The sequence below is a fragment of the Cervus elaphus genome, chromosome 10, assembly GCF_910594005.1.
Source record: "Cervus elaphus chromosome 10, mCerEla1.1, whole genome shotgun sequence".
Classification (NCBI taxonomy): Eukaryota; Metazoa; Chordata; class Mammalia; order Artiodactyla; family Cervidae; genus Cervus; species Cervus elaphus.
The window spans coordinates 50,171,304-50,190,505 of record NC_057824.1 but is presented as its reverse complement, the minus strand read 5'-3'; the positions used below and the strand labels follow the sequence as shown (position 1 = coordinate 50,190,505).

Below are 19,202 nucleotides of genomic sequence, written 5' to 3'. Positions count from 1 at the left end.
GATCAAAAAGTTGATTGTCTTTGATACCAAGTGTTGGCCAGGTTGGTTAATGAATTATATAGACTCTCCTTCCATGCTTTTTCTTATTTTCCTTCACCCTCCACCCCTGGATCAAATTTCTCATAAGATAGTAGCACAAAATTCTGTATCTCAGGCTCCCCTTTTATGGGAAAGCAAGTTAAAGCACATGTGTTCCTTGAAAGCTACTGTAAAACTCTCTGGATGTGAAGCTTCCTTGTGGGAAGATCTTGACTTCCACCTAATTTTATTTTATGATTTTTTTTTTTTTGGCTATTTAACTTTCTATTGTTCTCAGATAGATTTTGGTCAGTTATGTTTTCCTAGGAACTAGCCTGTTGCTTGTGATATTTGAACTAATGTTTTTCACAGTTCTTGAAATTGACAGAAAGTGAAAGTCGCTAAGTCGTGTCCATCTCTTTGCGACCCCATGGACTCTACAGTCCTTGAAATTATCCAGGCCAGAATACTGGAGATGGTAGCCATTCCCTTCTTCAGGGGATCTTCCCAACCCAGGACTGAACCGGGGTCTCCTGCATCTCAGGCAGATTTTTTTACCAGCTTAGCGGCCAGGGAAGCGCACAGTTCTCAGCAACAATTAAATTAATAGATATGAATAGATTACCATGGAGTGTGGCATGTTCTTCAGGCACATGTCTCTTCCATAACAATCTTAGTATATGAGAATTTTAAGTTAGGTGTTCCCTGCTGTGGAATGAAGGGGCACAAATGTGCCCTGTGTGATTTCCCCTTGCAGATCAAGGTCATTTGCATTGATTAGAACGTTGCTATTGTTGTTCAGTCGCTCAGTCATGCCTGACTCATGGACTGCAGCACGCCAGGCTTCCCTACCCCTCCCTGTCTTCCAAAGTCAGCTCAAACTCATGTCCATTGAGTCGATGATGCCATCCAACCATCTCATCCTCTGCCGCCTCCTTCTCCTTTTGCCTTCAATCTTTCCCAGCATCAGGATCTTTTCCAGTGAGTTGGCTCTTTGTATCAGATGGCCAAAGTATTGGTGCTTCAGCTTCAGCATCAGACCTTCCAATGAATATTCAGGGTTGATTTCCTTTGAGGTTAGCTGGTTTGATCTCCTTGCTGTCCAAGGAATTAGAACATGACACTGCCTAAATTTCAGTCCTCAACGATGACTAGCCTGTCACCACTGGGATAGACTCCAACTAGCTGGACCAGGCCCTGAGGTAAACAGAGCAGCATATGGTCCTATTTGGTTAGTGAGAAAAGTCATTGTAACTGAGAATGTGTTTTGGGGAAGATGAAGGCATATAGATTCCAGAATGATTTTGTTCCCAGAAGAATAAGAAAGGCTTTTAGTTTAATAGAGTCAATTAATTTGTCAATACTTACCAGATGATACCCCAATATGCCATGTTGAACGTATTTTGTGTACCTCTCAGCCGAGAACATGAAGAGGTTGATCCTCATAACCTGCACCTGTCCTGTCCATGCTGCAATGAGATGGAGTCCTTGGTTCTCAAGACCCATTAGGGAACACCTGGGCAGGGGTAGTCATGGAGGTAGGACCCAGAATTTTAACCAGTTTCTGTTGCAGCCTGGGGTCTCACTATTACACACAGTGACCCTCATCATGAAACAGCAAACCTTGAATATTGGCATTTTAGAGCAGCAGTAAACTTGCCAATCTTTCTCTACATTAGTTTCTTTACAACATAGTTTGATTGGAAGTTTTGTGGAAACCACTTGCAGTCACCGGGCCTCAGTTTTTACATGTGTAAACTGGAGATTATGTCTTGACCCTGTTTAGCAGGCCCAAAAAAGACACCAGAAGAAGGAAGTAATGTATCAGAATTCCTGGGACTTTTGATCCTGCTTTTCCTGGGGATCATCTTCCAGCTTCCCATGTCTATCCTTTGTTGGTACTAAGCTTGTATCCATTTCTCTCCTTTGCTACCTGTCTGTAGGGCTCCATTATCCCAGAGATTCCAAAGGTATGCCCCATACTGAGGTTGCTTGTATGTCTCACGTCCTCCTCTGAGGGGCTTCCCCCAAGGGAGGGGACTATAAAGGTTTCTCGCCCACAGCCCAGCACAATACCTGCATCTGACATTCACACACTTGGCCTTGCCTCAGTGAATGGATGAATAGATATATTCAGGTATTGTATTTCCATTAGTAGCTACGGATTTCAACAGGGGCCTCCGGGAAAAAGTATGAACCAAAAGCTGATAAGCTATGATGGTAGAAACACCATGCTACATGACAAGATCCCATGGAGATCCAAAGGGCAGGTGCCATAGTTGGGACTTACTGCAATTTACCAGTGAGACATCCACCCAATCAGGCCAGTGTTGGGCATCCCTGGGGACTTTCAGGTCAGAGGGATGTAAAGTACTGGTGACAGTTGAGTATCACTTTCTCCAAAAGGACTGAAAATGAGAAAAGATGAAGGGAGAAGGAAATGTACAAACACAGGTGAAATGTTCTTTGTCTCTATTGAGTTTTAAGAACGTTTTAAGTTTTGTTTTTCATATAATTCAGAGCTTCTCAGGCCAAAGGGATATAGGATTTGATCAGAGTGAAGACAATGGACCAGAGTATATTTTAGACCCCCAGTCCTATTGTTTCTCCCATTAGAATGGGTGGGGTCACAGATGCCACTGACATCAATTCTAGCCCTCCTCTTTACTAACTCTTTGCTTCCCATTAATAATTTTCAACCTAGTCAATGAAAGGTAAGCAACTGCTCTGACAGTTGCACTTTGCCCTGTAGAAAACCATCATGTCATCTTTATGGACTCCTGTGCATCTATATGCCACATCCCTGGTGGATAAGGAGGTTGGAGGTCCACTTGGTCATTGGCTGCTTTCTCCACTTCACTCTCCTCATACCCATTGATCTTGGACTTGTGGCCTTTCCAGAGAGAAGGGGTCATTCTTTGGTCAGGAATCTGTAACTGCTGTACACTGAAGACCCTGAATCGATGCCATTGGTACAGCCATCATCACATGGTCCATGTCCTGCCTCTCTTTCTGGGGTCCTCTTGTCAACAGCATCCTGATGGATCCACCTGAATGTTCAGGGATGGAGGCCATGGCCGGCCAGCTCCTCTTGTTGGGTTACTGATCCTGGGAGATGATGTGGTCACCAAATAGCCACAGGGAACGGATACACAGAGGCCCAGGGTCCTTACTACACCAACTCAAGTCCACCAATCTTTCTGACTCTCACTCTGCAGAAAGCACTCTGCCACCAACCAGGGACACAGGGTGACTTTTACTCAGGCTGTAACCAAGGTCTCAATACGTTAAGGGGAGTAGATGTGGAAATCAACAGTGGTTCTGGAGAATATTAGAACCGTAATAGAATTGTGTGCAGGGGATACAGTTGCCCAGAAGAGGAAGTGGTTATTCCTGTTTAAGGAGGTTGGTTAGCAGAGTCTCAAAACCATGTTCTTTCTGAGTTGGAATTTGAAGGATGACTCGGTGCCTCATAGGGAAACAAGGGTATCAAGGTTGAGGAAGGTGTTTGAGTAAAGACATGTAGACCTAGCTTGTTTGAATGATCTCAAGTATTAAAATTGAGGCAGTTACAGAGATAGAATTTAGAGGATATTTATTGCTAGTGGTTTTATTTGAACTTTATTTGAGTTTTCCTAACCTTTGAACTTACTGATAACGCTGATTGAGTTGTTATTGAATTCCCAGAGAACATGAACACAAGGGAGGTCAAGGGGTAATGTCCATGATGTTTTCCCAACTATCAAGGCTGCAGGCGGAGCCCAGGTATCCCTTCACTGGCTGCAGCTCCAGCTCCACCCACTCCCCAGCACATAAACATTTCATTGCTTCATTGGATCATCACAGAGCGTGAAAGGAAGCAAGTGAAGAGGAGCACATAGAGCTGAAAAGAAACTCAGAGGAGGGAATCCCAGAGGAGAGTGGCCATGGAGCTGATCCCAAGCTTTTCCATGGAAACCTGGGTTCTCCTGGCTACCAGCCTGGTGCTCCTCTATGTGTGAGTAACTGTAAAGTCTGATCTCTGTAACCTTGGACTTGCGTGGTCATGAGGTCCCACTTTCCCTTTATGTTTTGAGGATTCGTTTATGGAGCGCAAGTAACTTAAGCTATGGATGCTATAGACACCAATGGGGTTATTATGGATCTTAACTCAGTTCTGTTGAAGGAGCAAACAACCAACCCTCGCCCCCAGCCCTGGCAGTTACAGTTACAGTCTTTTCTGTAACTACAAAGACTCAGCCACAGCAGAGCAACTAAGCATTCACACAGAGAGTTTAGTGATTCTATTTGTTCCCAGGGATGATAGACTACTAATTTTCATGGACCCAGACTGATCAACCAGAATCTGCCAGGGGAAGATTTAAAGAAGCTAGTCCCTGTGCAGTGGGGTACTCTCCCCTTCTCTAGTTCTGGGGATCCTGGAGACACAAAGTAACTTGGGATTTGTCTCCTTATCTTCACCTTCTTGGTCCAGTATCTGCTATAAGAAGAGTGTTGAAAGAATGGCCCCTGTGTCACACAAGGGGTTCTTGCTCCCTTCCTTCCCTCCCCAGATGGCATTTCCACAAGGCACCTGGTCACCCAGAGCTGGAGACTGATCACCCTTCGGATCAGCTCTTCCCCTTTTTCTATGCCCTCCCCATGGCACTCCTGCCAAGACTCAATTCCCTCAACCTGTACTATGCAGAACTACCTACCCCTAAGTGAGAGATCTTTAGTGGAGAGGAGACTTGGCAGAAACCCTGAAATTATATTCATTTCTTTCAGCTATTCCTCCCCTCTCTGAGAGCTTTAACATCAGCATAAATTTGAGAGTTTATGTAACACATTGAAAGTGTGGAAGGAAAATTGATTTGCTCTTGTTGTGATGGCAAAGGAAGGAACTGGGGTGGAAATAATTCATCACCCCCATTTTGAGAGTAAGTGTCCATACCTCCACCACCTGCCCTGGAGGACGGATCCAAACATCCAGGTGGGCTTGTCCAAGGTGCATCTGCTGCATCTTCAAGCACAGTTTCCTTCAGGCAATTTTTGGATTTACTTATCACATTTATTTATTACCACATTATCCTATAAGATTTGGTGGATTTAAATAGAATATTTGGAACTTGTAAGACCTTAAATGGTAAACTCCATAGAAGAAATTAAACATTCTGGAACATTTTCCGTTTATTTATTCTGTGTTGCACAATACCTCTTTTTTCACTGCAGGAAAGTACCTGAAGTTTGGAAGGCCCACTTGTAGCTAAAAGTGCTTGGAGGGGAATGTTGGACCATTTATACACAGCACGCTTTTCAGTCATACCTTTCTAACTTGCCTCTACAGAGTTAGCCTGGGAGGCCTAGCAAACTTGAACATTAAAACCATTTTCAGCAACTTTTCCCCTCAACCGCCTCTTCTCCTCCACTCTGTCAGTTCTCAGAAACACCAGATTGAGGAGACCTGCAAGATTTCACAACCTTGGTTGTGAGATTCCACACAGGACATGTGAAGATGAGTTTCAGGTATACCAGTCATAGAAAGCAGCAGGCTTTATGGCTTTTTGAGAGCTGATGCACAGAGGAAGTAAACAAACTAATTTGTGATTGAGCATCTCAAAGCAAAACCCCCCCCCAGAAAAAGAGTGTGCCTTGCACTAAGTTTACAGGTGAATGTCACAGGTTGGAAAATCAGCTACCATCTGAGTAAGAATGGAAGGAAGAAATGCATCCTTTGCTCACTGTTTCATTTATCCAGTCTATTCAGGGACCGTAAAGTCTATCACCCTTGTCTGTAGGGCATGTCCACCAAACTGCCTGACAACAGAGACTTGAGTGTAGCTGAAAGTTGCTTATATTTCCATGATGCCAATGGAAATCTTGATAAATTTGTCCTTTTTCTTTTTAACAAGAGAGTAGGATTTATTGATGGGTATGAGTAAGGAGGGGACAGCACCAAGGCTCTGATGCGTGCAGGGCCTGTTGTTTATCCAGAGGGCCAGGATTAGGGATGTGTTTGACCTCACAGCCACCCTGGATGAACTGCTTTTCTGCCACAATATTTTCAGATTCATCTGTAGTAAACTTAGGAAAAAACCCACTTCTTGGAGATATGGATCTTCCGATGACCAGTGAACTTGAATTTGGCCCTGCAGAGGGCCTCAGTCACATGTTCCTTGTTCTGCAGCTTGGTGTGGGTGGACACCATGACTCAGCCAATGTGGACTTTGGCCACTGTGCCCTGGGTCTTTCCAAAGACACGATGCATACCTGTCTGGAGCTTAGACTGGGGCCAGCATGTCAGTCATGAAATGCCCACTGGAAAAGTCTGGCTCCAAGGTCCCTTAGGGCAACCAGGCTGGTACACTACCAAGGACGCTGCTGTTTACAGCCATTGCACAAGGCACAGTTTGTATTTTACAGAAATAAGAACACTGTTATTCTCTAAGACTTGATTATGAAGATAGATTTAAGAAGAATTAAATCCTAAAGTCTGGTCAGGACATAGAAGGAAAGAAAAGCACAAAAATCTCCATGCAGATTTTAAGAACGATGTCACAATGGGCTCGCAGTAAGTGTTATGTTGTGGATTAATTTAAGCAAAATCTCATTATTGAAATGCATAAATTTCCACTTTCTACCTAGAATGAGTATCTCCAAATCATCTAAAAGTCAACTTACTAAATAAATATGAGTGAATTGCAGAATTGCAGCCTGAACCCCTTAGGACCACTCAAATTAGAAACATTTATCAAGTATTCACTCTAGGATTAGAACCATGAAGACTTCAACTGCTTTTAGCTAATCACCATTACCATTTCCCACTCCAGTACTCTTGCCTGGAAAATCCCATGGATGGAGGAGCCTGGTAGGCTGCAGTCCACGGGGTCACTAAGAGTCAGACACGACTGAGCGACTTCACTTTCACTTCTCACTTTCATGCACTGGAGAAGGAAATGGCAACCCACTCCAGTGTTCTTGCCTGGAGAATCCCAGGGACGGGGGAGCCTGGTGGGCTGCCGTCTATGGGGTCGCAGAGTCGGACACGACTGAAGTGACTTAGCAGCAGCAGCAGCATTACCTCTTATGGGTTGCATAATTGTGGTGGGCAAGGATAAGATGAGTGAAGGTAACATCACTTTTGGAGTTGCTGATATTATTATCACGTACATGTTATCTCCCTAGTTTGACGATTCCAGTTCTCAGTCAGTGACTGACCAGCTCCAGGACTTATCCCACAGTTCCTGTGATCTGGCTTTCTACTTCACTTTATAGATATGGGACTTACTCATATGGACTTTTTAAGAAGCTGGGGATTCCTGGACCAAGACCTGTGCCCTATTTTGGAAGTACTCTGGACTACCACAAGGTACGTGTTGCTTAAATTCCCTCTTTTGATTCTCGTGGTTGCAAACCTCAGCTGAGTTCCATAGTAACACTGTCCCTCCTTAGAAGGAAGTTCTGAGGCTTTACACTTTCCCGAAGTGATATCATGTGCCCCACCTAGCACATGGCCAATTTTACCACACACCTCTCTTTTTAGCTGTTAGGATCCTCAGATTTTGTCTCAGTCAGATAGACAAATTCTTCAGCTGATTCAGCAGAGCTCTGTCGCACACTACTCTCTGCCTCAGATTTCCTTTCCTACAGACAAGAGGCTTGTTTCTCAGATACTGATTCTCTAAACAGAGGCCTTCATTGTCTCATTACTGCCTAAGAACTCTTGAACTTTTCTCCTTCTAAAAAAAGCAATGATTTATTTTCTATCTTTCCCAATGACTCCTTAGTAGATGTACTACATGCCCAGTGTTCATCACGGCAGAAACTTAATGACAGGAAGGTTGTTTTTTTGTTTTTGTTTTAGTCGCAGAAGGGAAAATTCAGGGCAGGTTGTTTAGGTGGTGTTGTCATCTTTGTAATTGTGACCTCTCCCCATCTTTTCTCTGTTAGCTGGAAAACTAGAAGGTGAGTCCACTTGTCATTTGTTCATTCACTCACTTATTTTCTCACTCAACACACATGCCTTAGAATTATTTAAATGTGCTGGACGAAAAAGGTTATTGGTGTCTTTAACTTGTAATTCTTCTAGAACTCTAGAGAGGGCTCATGAGATAAATGAAAAGTATGCTTAACTAGGAGATGCAAGTGTATACAGGCCGCTTTAACTTTCCCTCAGCTTCAGTTTTCTCAGCAAAGACAAGGAGGTACTTAGTATTCACAGGCAAGTTAAGCAATTAGTATCTATAGTAGTTAGAGAAGATGCAAGAGTTATTTTGATTTCTGTTTCCAATATCCACTCTATTTCCTCTGAAATGTCTCTGAATAAGAACTTCCCTCCAATTACCCATGAAAATAGTAAGCCTGATTAAATGTTTCAAACATTCTTATCCCCAAAGAGGTAGGTTTCAATACATTTAGATTAATAATCAAATTTTGTTTCTTTTTGCAGGGTATTCAAGAATTTGACAATCAGTGTTTTAAAAAGTATGGGAAAATGTGGGGGTGAGTTTTCTGGAAGCTTCCATTGAATAACCTTGTTATAATGAGGCACCCCCTGTGGTGTGGAGGACAGGCTCAGTCCAGAGCCTCTTGGGATGAAGTCATTTAGTTTAAAGCTTTTGGAGGTTTGTTCTACCAAGAATCCCAGATGTCACCAGGTCCATAGGCTGAATCAGGTCTGGAGAATCACAGGTCATCACTTTTCTCCAGACTTTGAGGCCCAGGGACTCCTAGCATCACTTTCTGTCTAGTATTTCACTCTTCTCCCCTTTTCAATTTTCCTTTCTAATGTTACCTTTAATTGCATAATATGCATTTTTCCAGAACATTCTAATATATGTCCATAAAGGCATTTTATAACCCTTTTCCATAGGATTCACTTTTAATTGACAGACAAAATCTTTTATTTAAATTTTGGATTTAAGATATTCTCTTGGCAAAAGAGCTGGAGGTCATAGGTAATAAGAATGGGAAACCGTTTCTGCTCATCTTTTTCCTTTCTGTATGAGTCTGGAGGATATTTTTGGTTTTGCTTTTAATTTTCAGCCAAGACTTTCCAATAGAATTGCATTCAGTAATTGTTTTATCTAGTATTTTTCTCTGACTTTGAAGAGATATGGGGTTTACCTAAGCCAGACTGTGTCACATGGGTGCTTTAGGATCTGTTGGAGGTTTGGTGGGAGCAATAGGAGAGGTGTCATTGGTGCTTCTTTGCCAAAAGCAAGTTGGAGGAGGCCCTCCCTCTCCGGACCTCTTCATCTTCTCTGATCGGGTCCTCAGAAACCATAGGGCCCTACTGAGTTGCCATGACCCCGAAAGGTAATGTGATTGAATGGGAAGAATACATAGCACTGGATCTCCACTGGCCCAGCTCCAACTGCCCCTCCCACATTTACTACTTGTGAACTCTGGGTGGAGTCACTTTTTCATAGTAGATCCCAGTTCTCTCTTTAGAAAATTGTTCTCATGCTTGGATTTAAACGAGGACCACCTGGGAGAGCTTGTTATACAGACTTTGACCCCCCTCATCAGTACACCAAATCAGTATGATGTGGGATGGGGCCCAGGAATCTGAACTGTAACTGGTAGTGAAAGAAATACTAAGGCTGGAGTGACGTCATGAATATAAAGGGTCACCCAAAACACTAGCCCTTCTCCACCCAGGTGTTGTTTAAAAAGCATGATGGGAAGAAGGGAATCATCCAAGGTCAGTCAGGTGGAAGAGCAGATTAAGTGCCTCCTCAATCCCTCCTGTCACTCCTTCAGCACTGAATGCTCTTGACACCCACTTAGACCCTCTGGGTTTTAGAATGGTTTTTGGAAATGGGCAGAAAAAAGTGCAGTGGTTCTCAGCAATTTTTACATGTGATCACAAAACCATTTGAAATTCATCTGTGAAGTCAAAGGAGGAATAGGAGACTTGCAGAAAATTTTCCAATTTGTTCTAGCCATTGCAAATGATTGATAGTGAGGGGGAAATGCCAGAAGATAGTGTAAATAACTCAGAGTAAATCTCATGCCAGTGGCCCATTCCCATGAACAGGCATCCTGACAGTCAGGAGATCAGGCCAAATTGGGATGTGTCGTATCTGAGGAGTCAGCTTTGTGTGGTAGGTGGGTCAAACGTGGGCCTGTCGAGCTGCTGGTGGATGTCACCTACATGGAGCCCGAGGCCCACGGGACCCATGCAGAAGAATAAATATAAGTAATGAAAAGAAATTTTTTTCTTTTTTTTTAATTAATTAAAAATTAATAATTTCCTTTAAACTATAACATAAGCAAATTTTAGAGAATAGAAAAATCTTTTACAATTCTATTATCATTTGTGGAGCATTCCAAATCTTTCTGTTTGCAGACAATTGTCACATATTTATGGTCAGTGTGTCTACAAGTTTCATGTGCCTTTTTCATGCTTTTGACATATCTTCAAAAATTAGTGGGTAGACTCTCCCTAATTAATTATTTTTTCATTCTTAGACAGTTTTCTTGGCTTATTTACTAAGCTAACTTCCTCACTGATACTGAAATATTTTAAACCTAGAAAAGTTATGAGAATAGTATAGGAAATACCCACGTACATAACACTTAGACCAAACAAATGTTCTAACGTTATTTCTAACCACAATTTCTAGGAGTAAGGATTACCTATATATCAGAATGATAGTCTGGACTTACAGTGTGGCTCCAGCTGGGGAATCCGTATCAGTAAATTTAATTAGATCTCCTTTCCTAACACAGGTTTTATGAAGGTCGACAACCTATGTTGGCTGTCACAGATCCAGATATAATCAAAACAGTACTAGTGAAAGAATGTTACTCTGTCTTCACAAACCGGAGGGTAAGCATCCGTTTCTTTGAGTTTAAATTATATTTGCTTATTAAATACTTATTCTGTAATAATTTTAAGTATACAAGATGCTGTCAAGGGAGAAAATACAGGAAGGTGCTATGTTCTATACCCTTCATCCTGTTTCCCTCAATGGTTAGTACTTGCATAATTATAGTACATCAGAGTAGGAAGTTGACACTGATACTATCCACAGTGCTTATGCAGATTTCATCAGTTTTATGTGAATTCATTTGATGTGAGCGAGGGTGTCTGTGTGTGTGTTGCTCTATGGAAATTTATCATAGAGGTAGATTTGTATAACCACCACCACAATAAATGTACAGAAACCTTCCATCCCCATAAGCTCCCTCTGTGTGTATGTGGGTGCTCAGTTCTGTCTGACTCTGTGACCCATGGGCTGTAGGCCATGGAATAGAATCTTCCTGGCAAAAGTACTAGAGTGAGTTGACATTTCCTCCTCCAGGGGTTCTTCCTGACCCAGCGATTGAACCCTTGTCTCATGTCTCCTGCATTGGCAGGCAGATTCTTTACCACTGTGCCACTTGAGAATCTCGAGTCTCCCTCTTTAACTATTCATTTATAGCCACAGTGAGTGGCTTGTCTTGTCCTCTTATCAGGGTTTTAGTAGGGTAAAAATTTTTACTTTCATGAGGTCAATTTATTCTTTTATTTATTTATTCTGTTTTTCTCTTTGTTTGAATGTGCTGTTGTAACTGTTGCATTTTTTAGTTCATTTATCATTATACTCTAAAGTTTCAAATTTTCTACATTTTAAATTTAATATCTCTTTGGTGAACATCTTATTTCATTTTTGTACTTGGAAAATTTGAGTATATTGTTATCCTTTGGGCTTCCCAGGTGGCGCTAGTGATAAAGAACCTACCTGCCAATACAGGAGACATAAGAGGCAGGGGTTCAATCCCTGGCTTGGGAAGACCCCCTGGAGGAGAGCCTGGAAACCCACTCCAGTATTCTTGCCTAGAGAATCCCATGGACAGAGGAGCCTGGTGGGCTATAGTCTATAGGGTCTCAAAGAGTCAGACACGACTGAAGTGACTTAGCACACGTAGCACACATGTTGTGTTTCCTATGGCTCTGAATTTCTTTAGAACAATTATTTTAAATTCCTTTTCAGGCAGTTTGTAGATGTTCATTTCTTTGGGATGACTTACTGGACAGTTATTATCTTTCTTTGGTCGTATCGTGTTTCCTTGATTCTTGGTGATCCCTTATATTTCACTGGTGTCTATGTCTTTGGAGAAGCAGTTACTCTTTCTAGGCTTAATCAACTAAGTTTGATAAGGAAGAACTTTACTTGTGATGGAACACACTGAAGCGTGCTGAAGCCATCAGTCTAGTGGCATTGGGTGCCAAGTGTCGGGGGTGGGGTGGGGTGGGTCCAATTCCAAGCGAAAATGATTGGCTCTGGCAGCTGGGTCCAGAACACCACCAACGACATGATGTTTGACACCAATAACTGTGGAGAGTCCGAGCTGGCTCTAGGGATGGTTGAGGTCTTCAGCAGGACACCCAAGTCCAGTGTTAAGGGACCAGGGCAAGCAGAGTGGTAGCCAGAATTGCGGGGCATGCTCATCTTGTGGGCTGATTACAAGCACGCGCCCAACATGAGGACTGCGGTCAGTGGCTGGGGCTGGGTCAAGTGGGGCACAGAAGCAGCTTTGAGTTCTGGGCTGTCAGTGTGCACTCGTGTGGCCGCAGGGACGAGCTACACACACGTGTGGGATTGCCGGCCAGTGACAGGAGTCAAGACTGGCTCCAGGCACCTGAGCAGCTACTCACTTGTTGGTGTGGGTCCTGGATCTCAGGACGTCACTGTCTGGAGCAGCTCTGTTGGGGGCAGAGGGACGAGACAGGACTCAGGCAATTGGAGTCTGCTAATGTAGAACCTCGGGGAGTGATCAGCAGCAGAATTTTCAGGGGTCTTCAGTGACTGTGCTGACAGTTGGTTTCCTCATAGTAAAGGTTCTGGGGGTGTTTTGCAGAGCAGGATACAGAGAACCCCAGTCACTCCTGCTGTGTGGTTGACATTGACAGCCTCTACCCTTCTTTCTTTGCTCCTAGTTGTCTCTGGATGTCTCAGCTTTGCTAGTCTCTGGGTGGGGTGAATCCAAAGCAGGTCATTTGTGCAGTGTTCTGAAAGGCTAGGGAAACTAATAACTCACCCTGCGGTCCTCCTTCCAGTAAGGAGAACTGTTTCAGGCTGGAGAGGCTCCTCTGGGCACTGAGCAGTCTGGCCCGGAGGACAGGATGACTCAGGCAAAATGAAGCTATTTTCTTTACCAGTTTGTGGGTTATCCTCAAGTTTTTTCACTGCTATGTTGCTGAAGCTTCGGGACTCCTGAGGTCTCTTAGACCTGTTTTCATTTATTTTGCACTAATTGTTATTTGTGGGGTGAGAGAAACTGGAGTCTCCTCTGCCATCTTGGTGATATCACTCCAGATTTCATCATTAATGTGCTTTTAGCTATAGGATTTTCTTTTTGTAGATGCTCTTTATCATGTTGTGTAAGTTTTCTTCTCTACCTAGTTTGTGACTTTCTATCATGAATGGGTGTAGGAGGTGTCAATTTTAAAACAGAATATTTGGAATATGGAAAAATGTCTCAAGCAATGTCCCAAGCTGAGAAACAGAATTATATCTTTCCTTTATCTTCTATTCCTGGGGGGAAAACAGAAGAAAAAAGTATTTTCATACAATTGTAACATTTCTTCAGAATAGCAAATAGATTTCTTATTTTTTATGTATTCCACTTTTATTTTTAAAAAGTCCTATATCAAGAAATGTTTTGAATCCACATGCTGTAGACATGTAAAGAAAGAGCTGGTCTGAGAAAACATACGTTTGTCAAAGCTATCAGCTCTCTGTCACTAGTTAGTTCCCTTGTACTCTGCACAGACAGGAGGATGAACTAGGTCTTATTCCTGCCTATTCCCTTGGGAAAACCCTTTCTATACTACATGGGTCATTTGCACTTAATAGGATACTGAAATATGAAATTTGGAAACCACATCAAGTGGCTGGATGTCTCTCCTCCACACTCACAGAAATCTAGATATTTTGGATAAATATTTACTAAGCATCTAGCATAGGGTCTGCTACTAAGTAGACAGTCACTAAATATTAGTTGAATAATTGGTCCTTATTTAAGAAATCTTCCACAACTGTTGAGACTTCTAAAACTTATACAGGGTAAATATGTTTTGCTTTTGACTCTAGGTTTTTGGTCCAATGGGAATTATGAAAAATGCCATCTCTCTGGCTTGGGATGAACAATGGAAGAGAATACGGACGTTGCTGTCTCCAGCCTTCACCAGCGGAAAGCTCAAGGAGGTAAGAAAAGAAGAGGACTTTCAACTAGAAACTTAGGTGGTGCACTGGGAAGACCCAGAGGGATGGGATGGAGAGGGAAGCGGGAGGGGGGATCGGGATGGGGAACACATGTAAATCCATGGCTAATTCATGTCAATGTATGGCAAAAACCACTACAATATTGTAAAGTAATTAGCCTCCAACTAAGAAAAATAAATGGAAAAAAAATTTAAAAAAGAAACTTATGGAACGACTCTAAGGACAAGTAGAAACCGAGATCATAGTCTCTTTTCAAAGAGGAGTCTGCTGAGTTTGAGTTTCCTAATGTTTGTCTTTTATCTTTACATCCTAGAGAGACATTTTTAAGATTTTTATAAAATGTCAGTTACTACTCCATGCTTAGGAAAGCCAGGTCCTTCTAGGACTTGAGTCTCCACATTTAACTTCATGAGATGATATATTTTATGTCTAGATGTTCCCCATCATTGGCCAGTATGGAGATGTGTTGGTGAGGAACCTGAGGAAGGAAGCAGAGAAAGGCAATCCGGTCAACATGAAAGAGTAAGTAGGGGTGAGGCTGCTGGTCCTCTGAGCTCCACTGAGAACTTCTTGCTGCCTACCATGGAGTCAAATTCCAGCTGCGTGTTGATCTAGTGAACAGACAGAAGTAGGTCGTGTTACAAACCTAACGGGCCGCTCCAGAATGAGCGGTGTTTCATCAAAGAAAATCGGGCAGCCAGGAGAGAAAGTGTCTTTTGTGTACATGAGCCATAAAGAGCTTATCTTCTTAACTTGACTTTATGGATATTCCAGAAGACTAAAATAAATAGTTTTGAAAAGAGAACATTATCGTGCCAAAGTATTGAGTGTAGAGGGTGTGGAACAGTGGCAGAGGAAAGCTCTTGGTATATATTGTCAGGTAGTGCATTGGGCAGTAAATTTACAATATTGAACTTGAAACAACTTAAATCTCTTCACACTTTTCCAACAGAAAATACTAAATATTAATTCTTAATCACTATTTGTTCTTCTTTCATCCTCAAACGAGAGAAGGCCCTGTACAGGCTATGGGTGGAGTAACCATAGTTTTTGTTGTCTAAATTGAGATTTTTTTAAAAACTATGCTATAATAACAGATATAAAGGAAGACTGTCCCAGGGAAGCTGAGGACATACAATCAGTTAGCCATGGGATTCCCTAAGTCAATCTGAAAGGACTTTTGTTAAACTCAGAACATTTTTAGCTCTTATAGTTCACAGAAATGACTCTTCCCTCAGGGCAACCACAGACCACTGGAGTTGAGGAAGACAGGTTTTTCAGGAGCCTTAACAGGAGTGTAAGACAAGGAGGGATGATGTTCCTGGCAACTCAGAACAGGGCACTGCTGTTATGTAATGTGCTAAAGGGGAATCAGCTCTGAGTACCGGTTTTACGGTGAAGCAAGACCCAGGTCAATGTCCCCTCTCTTGACTCCCCAGGAAACGTTGATTATTCCACAATTTGTCTTACTCAAACACAGTCCTTACACACTCATTATTGTCCATAGTCAAAACAGATTACTGTATTTACTGTCTGATTGTGTCTTTCTCTCTATGACAAGATCCCTGAATTCAGGGGGTAGGGGCCTTAGTGTCCCCATCTCCCTAACATAGGGCCAGCTGCATCACTCATATGTTATATACACCTCAGGAGTGAGTGATAGTAGCAGAGACTCTTCTATGATCCAGCAGGTGGTTCAGAGAGAGTGTGGCTCTTTTCCTGTCTGCCTGGGCATCAGATTTCACATGCATTTCCTGTTGCACATGTTGGACAAGGATAAAGAGATGTTGATTTTAACTGAACATGTTTTTCTCTCTACTAAGCATGTTTGGAGCCTACAGCATGGATGTGATTACTGGCACAGCATTTGGAGTGAACATTGATTCCCTCAACAACCCACACGATCCCTTTGTGGAATATAGCAAGAACCTCTTAAAATTTAGACCCTTCGATCCGCTCATTCTTTCAATAAGTATGTGAACTACTTTATTTCTTAATCTTTATTCCTTCTTTAGTCCCTCCTTTCCTGCCTCCCTCCCTTCCTGCCTCCCTCCCTTCCTTCTTTCAATCCTTCCTTCATCTTTCTTTTTTTAAATAATAGGTGTAATAAGATGCAATTCACATACCACATAATACACCAGTGTGAAATGTATAATTCATTCATTTTTACATCCTACTTATCCATCAACAAATGAAATGGACATGGAAGTTATATAGAACATTCAGCATACACAATTGAATATTATATCTGTGTGTGTGTGTGTGTGTGTGTGTGTGTGTGTGTGTGTGTATTCACAGAATTGAATATTATTCAACCAGGAGAGGAAGAAAATCCTGCCATTTGCAACAAGGTGGAAGGACCTTGAGGGTATTATGGTATGTGAAATAAGTCAAACAGAGAAAGGTGAATACTTATATAGAATTAAATAAAAAAAAAAAAAAACAGAAACCTGGGTCTTCCCTGGTAGTCCAGTGGTGAAGGATCTGCTTCAAGTGCAGGTAACGAGTTCAATCGCTGGTCGGGGAACTAAGGTCCCACATGCCAGAGAGAAAACTGAGCCCACGGCTGCAGCAGAAGCCCAGTCAGCCAACATTTGTTAAATAAATTAATTTTAAAAATCCAAAACTAAAAAACAAGAAGAAGAAAGCCAAACTCATATAAAAGCAAGATCAGATGTTTTTGTTGGGAGAGGAGTGGCTTGGATTGGTGGGAAATCGGATAAAGGTATTCAAAAGATGCAATTTTTCAGCAACAACATAAAAGTACTGGCAGTATAATGTACAATGTGAGTATACTTAACACTACTGTGATTTACTATATTTGGGATTTACTAAGAAAGTAGATCCTAAAGGTTCTCATCACAAGGGGGAAAAAAATTGTAACTATATCAGGTGAGGAATGTTAACTAAATTTATGGGGTTAATTTTAAAATACATGTTTGTTAAGTCATTAGTCATTATGCTGTGCCCAAATTAATACAGTGCTGTATCTCAACTATAACACGACACAGTTAAAAGAAAGGTTTTCAGTCCTCTCAGAGATATATGTACAACCATCACTACTGTCCATTTTTGTCAACTCTCAAGCCCTGTACCTATCACCTTCCACTCCCCTTTAGCTTCAAGCAATCCCTTGGGCTTCCCTGATGGCTCAGCTGGTGAAGAATCTGCCTGCAATGCGGGAGACCTGTTCAATCCCTGGGTTGGGAAGATCCTCTGGAGAAGGGAACAGCTACCTACTCCAGTAATCTGGCCTGGACAATTCCATGGACAATCCATGGGGCTGCAAAGGGTCGGACACAACTGAGCGACTTTCACTTTCTCAATCTATGTTCTGTCACTTCAAATTTGCTTATTTTAGACACTAGAGATGATGGAATCATATAATATGTGGTCTTTTGTGGCTGACTTCTTTCATTTATCATGAGTAATCTAAATTGTAGCACCTATCAGTACTTCATTTCTTTGCATGCTAAATAGTATTTCATTATATGGACATTCTGCATTTTGTTTACCCATTCATCAGCTGATGAACATTTGGGTCATTCACTGTTAAGTATGGTGTTTGCTTAGTTTTTCGTAGACGACTCTCAACAAGTTGAGGAAATTCCCTTCTGTTCCAGTTTGTTGAGTATTTTTATCACAAGGGGGTGTTTGGTTTTGTCACATACTTTTTATGCGTCTGTTAGATGATCGCATTGTTTTTTTAATTCCTTTTATGGTTTATTATGCAACTTGGCATTCCTGGGATAAACCCCACTTGGTCATGGTGTGTATCACTTTTTATGTGTTGCTAGATTCAGTTTCCTAGTATTTTGTTGAAGATTTGTGCATCCATGGGATAAAGTATGTTGGTCTGTACCTCCTTGTGCTATTTTTGTCTGGTTTTAGTATCAAACTCATACACTTTGAAAGTGCTCCAATGTCTTCTATTTTTCGGAAGAGTTTGTTTAAAAATGGGGCTAATCCTCTAAATATTTGGTAGTATTCACCAATGAAACCACCTCTACCTGAACTTTTCTTCGCCAAGCTGTGGGCTGTTTCTTGATAACTAACTCAAACTTTGTACATTTTAATAGGTATATCAGACTGTCTGTTTCTTTTTGGATCACTTTCTGCAGTTTGTGTCTTTCTGAGAATCTGTCCATTTTATCTAAATGATCTAATTTATTGTCATACTGTTGTTCCTAGATTACTTTTTTATTGAAGTAAAGTTGATTTACAATGTTGCATTAGTTTCAAATGTACAGCCAAGTAATTCAGCTATGTACATACAAACACATATTCTTTTCCAAGTTCTTCTCCAATATAGGCTATTATACAATACTGAGTACACAAAGATTTCTTTATAGTCCCTGTACTTTTTAAAATGTCATTTGTAATCTCTCTTCTTTTATTTTCAGTGCTAGCCATTTGAGTATTTTCTCTTTTTTCTTGGCCAATGTAGCTAAAAAAATCTTTCAAAGCATCAACTTTTGGTTTCACTGATTTTATCCACTGTTTTTTAATCTTCTATTCATTATAGTTTCTTCACTTCTCTTTACCATTTTCTGCCTTCTACTTACTTTAAGTTTTGTTTGTGCTTCTCCTTTCAGAGTGTGAAGGTGGAAATTTAGGTTCTTGATTTAGGATCTTTGTTCTTTTAATATCTAAACATACAGCTACAAATATCTCCCTGAACACTGCTTTTGCTACATCCCATTAGATTTGATATAGTGTGTCTTCATTTGTAGTCATTTAAAAGTAATTTTTGATTGCTCTTTTTATGTCTTCTACAATCCATTGGTTATTTAGGAGTGTGTTATTTAATTTCCATGTATTTGTATATCTCTTAATTGTCTTTCTATTATTGATTTCTAATTCTATTCCATTGTGGTAGAAAGACACACACTGTATTATTTTGATCATGACTATTTTTTTTAAACTGCACAATTCACTGAAGTAACAGATTTTGGTCTGGTTTATCCAAAGAGATGCTAGTCCAAG

At 41.4% G+C, this 19,202-nt stretch overlaps 1 protein-coding gene and 1 pseudogene across 1 annotated transcript in view; one reads left to right on the top strand and one right to left on the bottom strand.

Annotated features, from left to right (window-relative positions):
• Positions 1–3,858: 3,858 nt before the first annotated feature.
• Positions 3,859–19,202, top strand: part of LOC122701843 (cytochrome P450 3A28) — a 28,293-nt gene continuing 12,949 nt past the window's right edge. Inside the window, exons 1-7 of the mRNA XM_043915227.1 lie at positions 3,859–4,015; positions 7,273–7,366; positions 8,447–8,499; positions 10,735–10,834; positions 14,085–14,198; positions 14,650–14,738; positions 16,040–16,188. Of these exons, the coding sequence (XP_043771162.1) occupies positions 3,945–4,015; positions 7,273–7,366; positions 8,447–8,499; positions 10,735–10,834; positions 14,085–14,198; positions 14,650–14,738; positions 16,040–16,188 (670 nt within the window). The 5' untranslated portion in view covers positions 3,859–3,944. The remainder of the gene's footprint in view (positions 4,016–7,272; positions 7,367–8,446; positions 8,500–10,734; positions 10,835–14,084; positions 14,199–14,649; positions 14,739–16,039; positions 16,189–19,202) is intronic.
• LOC122702349 lies at positions 6,324–6,420 on the bottom strand (annotated as a pseudogene).